Source organism: Sinohyriopsis cumingii, chromosome 8 (genome assembly GCF_028554795.1).
Source record: "Sinohyriopsis cumingii isolate HCF-2022 chromosome 8, ASM2855479v2, whole genome shotgun sequence".
In the NCBI taxonomy this organism is placed as follows: Eukaryota; Metazoa; Mollusca; class Bivalvia; order Unionida; family Unionidae; genus Sinohyriopsis; species Sinohyriopsis cumingii.
In genome coordinates, this window is record NC_142968.1 from 63,960,565 (window position 1) to 63,975,457 (window position 14,893).

The 14,893-nt window shown below is 36.1% G+C and overlaps 1 protein-coding gene across 2 annotated transcripts in view; it reads left to right on the forward strand.

Annotated features, from left to right (window-relative positions):
* LOC149793685 (alpha-mannosidase 2x-like) overlaps positions 1 to 14,893 on the forward strand; it is a 79,867-nt gene that overhangs the window by 9,443 nt on the left and 55,531 nt on the right. For both annotated transcript variants that reach the window (XM_089967659.1, XM_089967660.1), the window contains 5 exons: positions 1,516 to 1,695; positions 2,329 to 2,473; positions 3,611 to 3,782; positions 8,139 to 8,266; positions 11,822 to 11,995. In XM_089967659.1, the coding sequence (XP_089823785.1) occupies positions 1,516 to 1,695; positions 2,329 to 2,473; positions 3,611 to 3,782; positions 8,139 to 8,266; positions 11,822 to 11,995 (799 nt within the window). The remainder of the gene's footprint in view (positions 1 to 1,515; positions 1,696 to 2,328; positions 2,474 to 3,610; positions 3,783 to 8,138; positions 8,267 to 11,821; positions 11,996 to 14,893) is intronic.

Consider the following 14,893-nt stretch of genomic DNA (forward strand, 5'->3'; position numbering starts at 1 on the left):
AATTCACATTGCTAACAAACATTCCATTTATTTGCATAAAAAATCCTGTTCAAATGTTTGTAATTTTTTAATTAATTTGTGTTATTAATATTTACTATCTACCATAAGCCAAAAAACTAATTTTGTGGACATCAGATTTTCAATACAGTATCTTGGTCAGTGTTAATTGCTTTGATAAGCATGAATAGATTAGTTCTGATCATTGAAAATTAAAATGTGTTTAAACCAGTTTCATTTGTATAGGACGTGACAGGGGTCCCCAAGTGGCCGAGTGATCTAAAGCACTCGCCATTACGGATCACTGCCATCTCACCTCTGTCAGCGTGAGTTCGAGTCTCAGCCTCGGCTGACGTTGGTACATGAGAAAGCCTGCCAGTAGCTTCTCGTGGGTCATTGGGTCTTCACAGGGTTTTCCAGGGTTCTTCCTCCACCAATTATACTGGCTGCCATGTATAGCCTATCTTGTGCTGAAAACAACAACAAGGACATGATAGTTTAGACATAGGATTAATATCCGAATAACAGTAATATGAACCATAATGAGAAACCATAATGAGATAAACTCAGATAAACATAAAATATGAATAGCTACTAGAAAGTTGATGAAGAATAGAAAACTGTCCAAAAAAAAAGAAATTGTTCAGTTATCTTGTAATTTGTTATGTTAAAGAAATTAAACAAGTGTCTAAATCATGAAGAAGACTGACAGTGAATTACAACTAGTGTATGTAATATGGACATTTATGTATATGATACAAGTTGTTAAATAATTTTGATTACAGAAATATCTGCTAGCCAAACAGATTTTAAAACCTGGTTTCCCAGGGACAACCATGGATTTTTCAAGATTTTTCTACCCCATCAAAGCAGTATCAAAAGTGTACAACTTGATATTGCCAAGAGTACATTTCAATACCAACATATGTGGGGCCACACAGGTTAAAACACGGGCTTTCTGTTTCAGTGGTTTGAGGTTATGTATGTCATGTATGTAGGTCAGAGGTCACTGATAGATTATTGCCGTTTTGCTGGTTCTTCAGCTACTCTGCATCATATAGCACCTGTGCAGTCAAATTTCTACTCGGGAAATGATATAAATTCTATTAAAATTAATATGAAATAAAATTCATTTTTTCTTATGAGAATTCAACATTTTTTGGTCATTCCAGAGAAACTCTAAGGAGTTGTCTTCTCTGTGTTACAAAACTTTTCTTTTGATGCCATCAATTTGCTGTTGTTCAAAGGGTACCAGTTTTCATAGATTTTATGGTTGTTATGAAGGCATGAATTTAGAAATCTAATGAAAAAAAATTATAATTTTATTTGTTGTGCTAAATAAACACTAATACTTTATGCATTTTGACTACAAATCAGTTCATGTTATATATGAAAGCAATTTACCAAGATGGTTTATCTCTGTTGATTGTACAGGCTTATATGAGTGACATGTTAAATTTTGAGTGCAGGAGGTAAGGGTTTTATAAATAATTGCTCTTAATTTTGTATTATTTGCAGGATCTTTTGAACATTGAGGAAAAAGAACTTAAATGGAAACCAGTAACAAAAGAAAAGCCAGTAAGAGTAGAGTTGGACAAGGACAGCAGGCAGTTTGTGGCCACACAAGTCAAGGATGTTGAAGTTTCCAAGGAAATGTGCAGCTGGTCTGACGCCCCAAAGGCCAGAACTGATGTGCAGGTATGAGGCAGTGGATGTTTTCATCCTCATGTTTGCAGACACTAAAACACATGAAAAGTAATAAGATTTTAAAGCCATATATACCCTTGGTTTTCCTTATTCCTGGAGAGCAAGGGTGGATGCAAATGAGGATATTATTCTCTCTCTGTCTCATGAACTGGCATCCAGAATCTTCTATAATTCCAGATTTTATAATTTCAATTTAAATATCTGTATTCTCAGCCATGTGAACTTCTTGCAGTGTTGCATACATTGTAATCAATCAGTTCTCCAAACATTTACCCTGTTTTGTGCTCGAAGGTCAGTGCATGGTATTTTAATGCCAGTGCTTGGTACTTTAAGGTTAATGTTTGGTACTTGAAGGCCAGTATGTTGTACTTGAAGATTTAAACATTTCAACTCTTAAGAGTAGTCTCTTTTTGTGTAATTTTTTTCTTATCACTCAGTACAAAAGGATAGGAATTGTAAAGCTTGTTTTATTTGCTGTTATTTGATAAATTTGCTTTTAGAGTTTCTTCAGGTTGTTAATTGATGATATCACATTTTGTAATTGAAATTGTATGAACATAATACTGCTGATGCAGTTATGTATGAAAAGCAAAAGTGAATTTTGTTATCTCCTGTCCATAACAGATGTTGGATGTCTTTGACATGCTGCCTTTTGACAACCCAGATGGAGGAGCCTGGAAGCAGGGATGGAATGTGATATATGATCATAATGAATGGAAAAACAAACAACTCAAAGTCTTTGTTGTGCCACATTCTCATAATGACCCAGGTACTACAGCAAGTGTATGACTGCATTAATCACTATTTTGTAACATGGATGTTATATGATATTCTAGTCATCATTAATATTCTGTATGCCCCAGATCAGGATTTTTGTGAAGTCACATACAAATCTTTTGTTACTTTTCCTTTATATATAGAAGCTCTGGGAATATGATTGATGATTTTATTTTCCAGGCAAAATACCCATTACAGTTTCTTTTACATTTTCTTACATCATAGGGATAAAGCTGAACATTTGAAGAAAATTGAACCAGAAGGTTATAAAGCAAGATTTATAAACCTTGCTTTACCTTTTATTTTAGTGTATACTCTCACCAACAATATGACATTGGATACTCTGCATTTAAATTTTTTAAATGACTTAATACTGCCTTGTCCAGTAAATTTAGGCTTGTTTTGTAGGTAGTTGTTAGTATTTAATCAATAAAATGTTACTAGTCTTTCTGAGATTCTACATTCCGATATTTTTAAATATAAAATAGACTTACTAAGCAGAGAGTATTGATTTTGATTGGAAAATATTTGATGTAATGCTTGTCTTTCAGTACTTAAATTCATGATCTCCACATTAAGTTCACTGTTGAGACTCTAACAATGTATCGCATCAAATAGACTCTGACAGTAATTTAATTAATCTTCGAGTTGGCATTTGGACAACTATACAGTTTTCACTTACAATGATCACATGTAGTGGTCACCCACTAAACCATCCATCCCTTCTGCAAGAAGGTTTTTGATAGAAAACTGCAGCCTCACTTAGAGAATAGAATGATAAAATTATGAAAATCATTTACAGAAGTACTCTATATAATTTTTTCAAGTCAAGTCAATCTGCAAACAACAAAGATCCTAATCTGCAATAACATAATTACCTGCAGACCAGTATATATGTTTGTTCAATTGATTACTCTGAAGAAATTACACAGACCCAGATCTGACACCATGTTATATGATGGCAGGTCTGGGTCTGTGCAATTTACAGTTGCACTCGACTTAGAGTATATAAAGTAGATTGGCTTTCATCCGGGTGGCCTGCCTTGAGAAGAGCGTCATAAGAAAGGGAGGCACACACCCCCCCCCCAACGAGCTTAGCTAACCTCAGAATTCTTTATTTATAATTTAGGTTGGGTGAAGACATTTATGGACTACTATAAGCAGCAGACAAGGAATATTTTCAACAGTATGCTCATCAAGTTGAAGGAGGACAGTCGTAGGAAGTTTATTTATGCTGAAATGTCTTTCTTTCATCTTTGGTGGAATGAGCTAAGTGCACATAATCGACAAGAAGTTAAAAAGTAAATATACTGTTTTATTTAATATCATTTTACAAAGAAGTCACGTAGGATTTGAGCAAACATTTAGTAACATTTCTGGCATAGTGTTTAGAGATAATCAAAATAATGTGAAATGCAGAGTCATGGACATCTGAAAATATTTTTTTGCATAAATTAATTGTGACCCATTGTGAAATGATGTAGAATTTATATTTTTTTTTTAACAATCACTCATTTGTACCTGATTTTCATGAATAGCTATGGTGAAGAGGAATGTATGCTTTTTATAGCATGACATTAATCATTACATCCAAGCTATTTTGTTGAATTTTAACCATGAGTTCTCAAGTTTAGTCATTATTTGCCATCTAGATTTTGCCATTTATCCTTTAAACATGTTCCCCAATCTCATTATGTTAGGAATATTTGCCTGTTACCTCATGAATCCAGCCCTAGTTAAAGATAAACATCTTATCCGATGTCAAATAGACAAAGGGCAGTAACTCTTGCACATTATCTCCCCTCGGCACCACCAGGTTTCACTGGCTTCTAGCTTCAGTGCTGTACATAGCACATGTCATACAGTTCATCATCCAACAATCAGCCGCTTTTGTGTTCTTATTGGCCCATCCAACATTTCTTTTGGATTTATTGTGCAGATTTATCAATCTGCTGCCGGTTGAGTGTTTTTGTATATTTTCAGGACTTCATCATTTACGACCCCAGTTCTATCTCGCTGTTATTGACCGTATACAAGAGTAACTTTGACTTTGACTTTGTCCGCTTACTTCATATGTTATGGAGCTCTTAATAGTAAAATTCTTAAGTGCTGCTTGATATTTATGCTGACCTGACCAATACAAATTTTCACATCCCTGTTCACCCATATCCAGCATATTTCTCTGCTGCACTTGCCACAACACCGAATATGAATTTCCTGTTCTTCCCTTTGGCCTCAACATTATCTTCTCGCCTTTTACCCAAATTATGGATTGCATCATCTCCCAGTTCCAAATGACATCATTTACAATGATGCCAGTGTACCTGGATGCAATCCTCCAGAAACACATTTAAGTTCTATCCTGCTCCAAGGCAGCAATGATTTCCTTTCACTTTTTAATAACTGCGATGAGTCAGACCTCTGTCCATCCCAGAACTTCGTCCATCTGAGTTCTTAACTAAACAGAATCTGTTGCAGCTTCCTTGTGTTCGCATAAGAACATTGTCGAACTTGTAGAGGCTGTTTCTAGGATGAGTTGTGCTTCAGCAGGAGAGTTCTCTTTACTTATTCAATGTGGCAGCAAGCCTGATCCTGCTCGGCTGTGTTTTATGTGCCCCTTACAGATGACATTGTTGGCACAGTAGCACCCATTTTCAAATCCCCTTGTTCAAGCAATCAAGTTTTTGCACAAGATTACATCATTACTGCACCATTGGAGCAACTTGAGCTGACTGACCATGGGAATCCCATTGGAGAATCCCCAAGTGGAAATTACGGCATACACTGATGCCAGTGTGTATGGTTGGGGTGCCCACCTGTTGCTTCACTTCACTACAATGACTAGCTTGTGGATGCCAGGGGAATGACCTCTGCACATCTACATCATCAACATGAAGGCTGTCATGAAAGCCTTTCACATCTGGGAAGATTTACTGTTGGGGGAAATGGTTTTCATTATGTCCCACAAATTGGTCATGGTGTCCTGTTGCATCAAGTGGGGGGCACCAAAATCACCAAACCTGTGAGTTCTGATTTGGCAGTTTCTACATTGGTACAACAGTCTCCATATCAATGTACAAATCAGGCACATTCCGAGCAGACTCATTGTCTTGGCTGACACTCTATCCAGAAGAGTCCAAGTCCTTCACACAGAATGGACTTTTAATCAGTCGTCACTCAGATCTGTGCACTCTGGTGACATCTGATGATCAGCCTTTTTTGCAACGAGGTGGAATTGCAGGTTACCCACGTTTGTCTCGCCTGTTCCAGACTCAGAAGCTTGGGCTGTGGGTGGGTTGTCAGTCAATTAAGAGAGGTGGGCCTTTGCCCACCCTCCCACAGTCCTGATACCGAAAATAATCCAGAAGTTGCAGGGTCAGAATTGCACGATGATTCTGATGGGAAGTCCTGGGTCACCGATTTACTAGATGTAATGATAGATCTGCACAGGAATATCCCAAGCAACCAAGATCACAAGTGTCCATCTCTGCTCATACCGTCTTCATCTGTATGCTTGGTTCTTATCATGACAGCCATGCGAGACAAACAGTTTGAACCTTATTTTGTGGGGAAAATCTCAAGAGCAAGAAGGCCCTCTGCACTGGAGGCTTACAAGGGAAAGTGGCACATTTTCATGGACCTTTGAGTGCCTCAATCCTTCATCTGGCTGACTTTTTTCTTTGCTCTTTGAAAAGAAACATTTGGCCCCCATCACCATCAAAGGCTACTGCTCTATGACATTGGACACTTTCCGTCAACCGATACTATCTTCAATTTAGATTAGATGGTTCAGTGGTCATATTTACACAACTTGGCTTTGTAACCATCTGTCAGTAGCCAAAGAGTTATCTTTTGATCTCTTTTTTCCACATACAGGTGGAAAGCAGCAGTTATGCAAGATCCTGTTCGTGCACTCGAGCACTACTTGAAACACAGAGACAAGTTGTGGCAAGTGCCTCTTCCTTCCAGCCTTTGCTTCGTGGCTGAAGTGGGTTATATACTTGGCGTAGTCTGAGGTCTCACAAGACCATGAAGATTACAGCTCATGAGATTCGAGCCATCTCTGTGAGCCTTGCATTTGATCCAAGATATAATGGAAGTTGTTGTCTGACATGTAGCAAATCATCTCGAGTTTCTATCTCAGAGATTTAGCATCACAGAGGCAAACCTTGGATCTGGTCGGGCTGGTGGCAGCAGCACAGATGACCACCAGACCCAACCAAATCAACACAGCCTGTTAGCTTTGCTGGATTTGCCAGTACACAGGTCAAGGGACTCCAGGCTGTGTTGCATATGTAATTAGGAAGACGGGTTATCATTTATGGAGAATTCAGTTATTCTTCCCCAGAAGAATACCCGGGGTAGAGGTCAGATACCCAGCATCCCCTACTCCTATTACTTATTCTTCTAATGTAATATGATTGGGAACATTTGAAGGAGAAGCAAATTTTAAGTAAAACTGTTTCAGTGAGATTACTTACTCAATCTCATTAATTAAAACCCCTCCCAACCACCTCACCATGCGAGCATCCTTGTTAGCATCCCACTCAGCTAAAAACTGGTGACACTTGGCAGTACCAAGGGGAGGTAATGTGCATGAGTTACTGCCCTATAACTATTTGAAATAGACAGGATAAGATGATTTTTGTCTTTTATTAGGACTGGATTTGCAAGGTAGCAGGCTAATATTCCTGACATAATGTGATTGGGTGAGCATTCTTGGAAAAACATTATTTGCTTTTTTTTAAATTTGCAATCAAGGAGTATGGTACTCCTATAGCATTGATATGCATTGTTGTGGATCAGGTATGGTGCTAAACTGTGAGCTACCGTAATCAGGGAACCTAAGTTAATGCCTCTTCTCAGCATAACAGGCAGAGTGCCAGTGGTAAAAATTGTCAGTTATCAAATCATTTGCAAGAAGGTGATTAAAAAACAAAGTACATTTAAATCTATTGGGTAGATAAATTTAAAAAATCACAGTACACTAAGATCTTTGCAAACTTCTCTATAAAGCTAGAATACATTGACTTAAGGTGGATACATGACCTTTGCTTAGCTAAGTGATGCACCTGATTCACCATGAAAATTAAATGATAGATGTTTTTGAAGTCTGTTATAATTCCTAGAATTTTGTTTAGACATGGTTCAATAAACCAATATATGGAATATATCATAACATGTGTGCTTATAGTCCATGATGTACAAGTCAAAGAAGCAAAGTCAGGTCTTGTTGATGTGATATATATTGTTGCCATTACAAACTTTCAACAGATCCATTTGTCAGATTAACAGGAATTAGAATGATCACAGAATTCAAGGTGATATTTTTAATGTAATTACTCCAGAAAATCAGCAGAATTGACACAAATTGTGGATTATTATTTGCCCCTTCCCAGACATATTTAGATGATCTTGTTGTTTAAATGCTGGGAGGAATCCTACCTAACCTCCATTTTCAGCTCCAGTATAGACTAGGACTGAAATTTTGAATGACTGGCAACAAATGGTTCCTACCAATGAATTGCTTAAAAACCATAATCAGATACAACAAATCCAGACCAGCTAGATTAGACTGGTATACAATTTCTGTACTCAATGTGTTGATTATCATAAATAAAACAATACTGTCAAAATGATATTCCTACATTTTTCAGGCTGATAGAGTCAGGCCAGTTGGAAATAGTGACAGGAGGTTGGGTGATGAATGATGAAGCCAACACTCACTACTTTGCCATGCTGGATCAAATGATAGAGGGACACCAGTGGCTGAATGGAACTTTAGGTAGTACTGAATGTGTGTGTGTGTGCGCGCACACGCTTTCTCACAGAGAGAGAGAGAAGGCTAGTCTAAATTATGATGGAAAAGCAAAAGGTCCAGTACAAGGAGTGAAATGTTCAGCTATTACTTAGTAAGTGTGGGACATATAAATGGTCTCCATCCATCTACCTTGTGAATATTTTAACATTCATATTTAAAATTAGACTTAAGTGAAGCTTTCTAGTGAAGCTTTCTTAACAGCACCTCAGATGTGTTTAAGGATGAGGACATTGTTATGACTCTGTGCTCTTCATGTAAGTAACAAAAACAATTGAAAACCAAGAAGTTTTGTAAAATTGAATAAATAGTTTATTTCCCTAAACTACTAAGTGAAAAATTGAAACTAACTTACAGTATGGTGAATAAAATCCTAAATAGTCCTGAAAGTTCTATCACAAGTAAAAAAGTATAGAGTATTCCAAATAAGTTCGATTGGCACTCTGAATGAAGTTGAATCTTATGTGCTGATGTGCCAATAGTCTTGATACATCACAATATTATCCAAAATGTCTTTAATTGAATTTACAGTAATTCCAAAACATTAAAATAATCCATAATTCATGTGCACCCTATAATTCTAATGAATAATTTAAATAAATCCATAAATAAATTCTTTAAACTGAACACAAGAAAATGACTAATTGTCTCAGGTAAATATTCCTTATATGAAAACCTAAGACATTTCTTCAGAACCAGAACAAGGATCAAATAATCATTTCTATAATATTCTATTTGTCAACAGGGTATGATCCTTTAGAAGCTAAACAATCAGAACTTGGGTCACCTGGTTTTTCAAGGGGGAATCCCATCAAATTTGTGATCAAGATTTCTTCCACAGATTCCAAAGACAAAGGCCAAAATAATATGTTTACCAAATATAAACTTCATCCACAAACCCACTATCTTATAGTACAAACTCACAATCATGAACAAAATTAGCTATTTAATGTGTTATTTACTAACTCTTACAGTCTATTATCATGAAAAGTAACAAACAATATAGAAAAACATAACATTCTGTGCATATTTCTTCATGTTATGGCCTCTCATTGTCTTAAAGTGGCGGTCATTATATCTGGTGAACAAAGAATCCAGAGGCAATTAATGAAGCTAGTGGCAAATTTTCTCACATAATCATGGTGGCTGAGTCCAGGTTCAAAGGTCATGGTTATAGGAACTCCACAAAGGAAAAGGCTTTACCCAGAATAATGCAAATAAGATAGAACAAAGTATGACCAAACTTTATGGATGTCTTGCATTTGAGACAAGAAGGGGCCTGTAGGTTGTTGTTGTTGTAGGGTTTAACACTATTTTTCAGCACAAGATAGGCTATACGTGGCGGCCAGTATAAAATGTGGAAGAAAAACCAGGGAAAACTCCGGAAAGAACCACCAACCCACAAGAAGCTACTGACAAGCTTTCTCATATACCCACATTGGCCAAGCCCGAGACTTGAACCCACACAGACAGAGGTGAGATGGCAGTGATCCGTAATTTTGAGCACTTTAGACCACTTTGGGTCTGTGTCTGTATGTCATATTTCAATTCCACCATGACTGTAAAAAGAATAAATGGTTTCTGCAAAATGACATGACATGGCTGGAGTATAATGTACTGTTTTGTTGCATTGTGGACATGACCATGTGACTGTTTTGCAGGGGCCCCGAGTGGTCTTAAGTGCTCACCGTTCCAGATCACTGTCATCTCACCTCTATCTGCTTGGGTTTAAGTCTCAGGTTCAGCCAATGTGGGTATGTGAGAAAGCTTGCCAGTAGCATCTCGTGGGTTGGTGGTTCTTTCCGGGGTTTTCCCAGGTTCTTCCTCCTCCATTGATACTGGCCACCATCTATAGCCTATCTTGTGCTGAAAAATTGCATTAAACCTTTCAGCAACAACTGTTTTGCATCTTGTATACATAATTTTATACCTGGAATCATGTTGGTATGCGGATACTTCTTGATACTTACTTCACCCTCATTATCCATATATCATTGCTTAAATTGTTTGCTTTATCTGTTCATGCTTTAATTAGTAAATTAGATGAGTGTATATATAGTTACTGGTACCAGTCTCATTCAAAAATGTCATTGTGACCTACGTTCACAGCTACAAGAGTTGCTTGCATGCTTTGTGTATTCTATCCTCCCAAGAAGCATTCAACTTTGCAAGGAATAAATCTTGATAAGGACTGCAACTTTACCGCAAAATCAAATCGTTAGGACCATTTTTTCATGCTTCATTGATTTTGTTGAAATTCTGTGTTTAAAGTTCATTTATTTGGTGCTTCTTATGTTTGAATGATGAAACATGACAGTGTGATGCGTCTCTTTCATTACTTCATGCTTGCAGCCAAAGAAGGCTACGGTGACCTACATTTTAACCTTTACTAACATAGTTTATTTTTTGTATTGCTGTTTAACTCATTGACCATATATATTTGTCCATGTTAGATAAAGCCTAGCCTACATAATAATAACTATACATTTAATATTGTCTTGGTTACCCTCAGCAGGTTAACAGATTTGTAAATGTGCACAAGCATAGAAATTATGAGTGGACATAATGGCTGTAATGGCTTATCAAGTTAATGCATGGACTGTGATTCTAACAGTGTTTATGCTGTCTGTCCATCCATGGTTACTTCAAGTCTGTGACTTTTGCCCAGTCAAAATATTACTTCTAGGTGTTGATATTGATGATTCTGAGACAGATTTTAAGAACAATGATTTTTGAGAGAGAAAAATATTTATCTTTGGTTTTATGATCTTATTAAAGTACCTCTACTTTGATATCAGGGAAAAGAATGAGGTTTGTTTTGTTTCACATCTTTTACATACATGGAGTCCACATTTTGATGTTATGAGTTTTTTGTTTGAATTTCTTTTCTGCATGATAATTAAAGTATATAGTCTAAACTTTCTTATCAGCCAGCTGTGTAATAGGTGATTACATTCTGGCTTAACTATTATTTGTATTACCATACATTGTGAATTTCCATGTTAATACATTTTTACCAAGTGACAGTCTTGGAAACAATCCACCTGACACTGTTTTTTTCTTCTTCTTATTTTGGCACTTGATTACACTGCTACCATTGTCATGATGTTTTACTGGATGGCTAATTTCTCAAAATTCACGTGGAAATTTACCCATATGTCTATATCTAATCAACTGTAATGATATTCAAATGCTTTTGTCTCATCTTGATCTTTTTTATGGTTTGGCGGGGGGGGTTTATTACCTATTCCCAGATGCAGTTCTAATTTGTTTATTTTTACCAGGGTTTTCTAAATCTTTAATGAAAGATTATGTTGTAGGATGATGACAAGAATAAAGATTGGGTGGTGTTTTGCATGACAACTAAATTGTGAAAATATTATTCATTCAAAGAGCAAAGTAGTAAAACTATGTATATTCCCAATGAGCAAATTACTAAATATTATTGCTATGTTACATATATACTTAATTCTTTCCACTAAAATATTATGACTAACATTGTTGATTATTTACATTAACAAGGTGTGAAGCCTACAGCTGGATGGGCCATAGACCCATATGGTCACTCACCCACAATGGCCTACTTGTTGCGCAGGATGGGTCTGAACAATATGCTGATTCAGCGAGTTCACTACTCAGTGAAGAAACATCTTGCCAGAGAAAAACAACTGGAGTTTATGTGGAGACAACAGTGGGGTACGTCCAGGTGCTTTTTTCATAGCGGTCTTTGAATAAGTAATATTATTTGATACCAAAGAAAGTGTATGTGAATTATTGGCATGAGTAGTAGCATCTTTATTCTCCACACTTTTTAAGAACAGAACTTCAGTTTTGTGTCTCATACTTTTGATGATTTAAATTAACTCTGGTTAAAATTTGAATAATGGGACTCAAAGATTTTTAAAACTTTTGTTTTTCTTATTCCTGACTGAATTTCAAAGACAAGTATGTACTCCAAGTTTTATATCTTATTTTGGGGGTTTTCACCTTCCATGCAAGCTCACTCATCAGTCTCTGATGGCTTTTCATGTTAAAATCTTTTTAAGTTTTACATTATATTTTAAAAAAGCAAAATGTTATAATTAATTAACCAAGCCCCAGTTATAGGTTGTTAGCATGCTTGAACTGTTGTAATATTTTAATCTTTTATTTTTTTTGTTTCCTGAACACACATTTCAGCTGAATGATACAGATAAGCAAACAGTGTGGTTCTATGGATGTTTTTATTATTTTATAAATAAATTGAGATTTGAAATTACAAGCTATCCATTGGAGGTGTGTAGTATTACAGGCATACCAGTTTGCCACAGTATTTTTCCAATAGTACATGCCATGGTACATTTCTACTGTACCGATATTTCAAAAGTTTCTGTCAGTAAGCAATATACAGAAATTCCTAAGTAATTTTGTTAAGAATGTACTTATATTAGCTGCATATTTTCTTTTTTCATGATAATATGATTCACAAAGTGAAATTTCTGTTTTTACAAAATACTTGCATTTGTCACAAATTAATTTTGAATATTACAAATAAAATTATATTTATGATCATTTATTGATATGTTTGACGTGCATCTCATTGTGACCAAATGGGAAATTGTGAAAGATATTCAGGCAAGTCCAAATTTTGGACAATTTTTTGGGATTGAAAAGGAATATCATTGTTTTAGTTATTTACTATCATATGTTAATGTGTTAACTAAACATATTCCTTTGTAACACTGCAAATCATCTAAGATTTTTAGGAGTTGTTTTCTGTTTGAATTTTGTAATCTCTTTAGTCAAAAAATTATTTTCTTGTTTGTTGAATAAATCTGTTTTGTTTTCTGGCCCATCTTATAACTATCTTGTCTAGTTTTTGGCATCCCACTAAAAGTTTCCCAGCGTATTACATTAATAGCACAGCTTGTAAATTGTAGCTGTCATGTAAACACTTCCCATTTTTATCAGCAAGCTCTCTGATGTCAGCACAATGACTTTTACAGGGTATCAGCTACAGTTTAAGCTTAATCATCCCACTTTATTTACTGTTTTTAGATTACAACTTGTAAAACAATCAGCATACACACAGCAAAGTCAACTATAATGTTGTGACCATTTAATTTTAGTGGAGTGTCTGTGGTTTTCTTTTGAACTGAGATATTTAATTTTCTTTTATATTAACATAATTTAGTTTTTTCTTCAAATAATATAGTCGATGTAATATGGTTTTATTTTGCCATCAATCCTAGCAAGACATTTTTCCAGCTATTGACAGATGGAAATTTAACTATAAAAGTCACAGGCCTTACTTCAGAACATGATGTTTGTTGGCCCCAAATATAATTGCAGTATACTATGGTATGTATTGCAGTATGTTCAGAAATATTGCATTATACCATAGTACCAACTCTTTTGTGGTACCCAGCTGTACTGTCCAGTAGGTGAATATATTAATCACAAAATGCACGTTGAAAAAGTGGACCACAAAATTGCTCAAATTTGACTTGATTTTTCTCTGTCAGATACATTCCCTGATTCCATTAACACTGGGAAATCATCTCAGATTTGTCCTGAATTTAGTACTCCCATAAAGAAAACAAAAATATATTCTCATCTTTAAAGATATAGATCAAGAGAGTAACCTTTACATGTTATCTGACCACTTTTTTTGGCCTAAGGGTTTAGAGCATCTGCCTCGGATGAAAGGGGCCGTGGATTCAAACTCCATTTTAATTATTCCACAGACTTTTAAAAATGATATAGCAGCTGCATCACTTGGTGCTCAGAATTAAGATGTTAAGTGTTAGAAATTGACAGTTTGGGGTCAGGGTAATGTGACTGGGTGGGACATGATGCCAAATGTCAAATGGTGCCAGAGTGCTAGATATATTGTAAACTGCCATACTGCAGACATCGTAGTTACATGACTAAAACTACTCCTTCTGAATGGAAAATCATATTGACATCGGGTTTCACCAGAAGATTTATGTGATGGTTGGTTCTAAGTGAAAATGGTGCTGCCCACACAGCCAGTTTGGCCACAGCAGTAGCCATCTTGAAAATCTTGAGTTGTAGTTCAGGATATGGACTCCCTGGTTTCTTTATTCCATAGTTTAGGGTGGTAAGTAAATGACGACAAAGCAGATCTTGGCTCCACTCAACACTTTGACATGCTAGATATAGAGTTTTTAACTCATTTAAGCCTATTCAGCTTTTGGGTAGAGTGTCCACCTCAGATGCAGGAGGTTGTGGGTTCGAACACAACTGCGTCAAACCATAAACTTATAAAAACAGTACTAACAGCTGCCTTGGTAGGCACTCAACATTAAAAGGTTAGTATTAGGACTGGTCTGCCTGGTGTCAGGATAATGTGACTTGGTAGGACATCATGCTACATGTCTGTGGCACGATGCCCCAGTGCTAGACACTATAAACTGCCACACCACAAACTTCGTAGCAATATGACTAAAAAATCATTAAAGCTACATTAAAAATCCAAATCACGCACACTTAGATTCTACTTCCCCAGCTGAGAGATTCAAGTCAGTGATTATCAGTACATAAATACAGGTGAGGGAATTCATTCAGCTCTGCAGACTACTCACTGCAGCA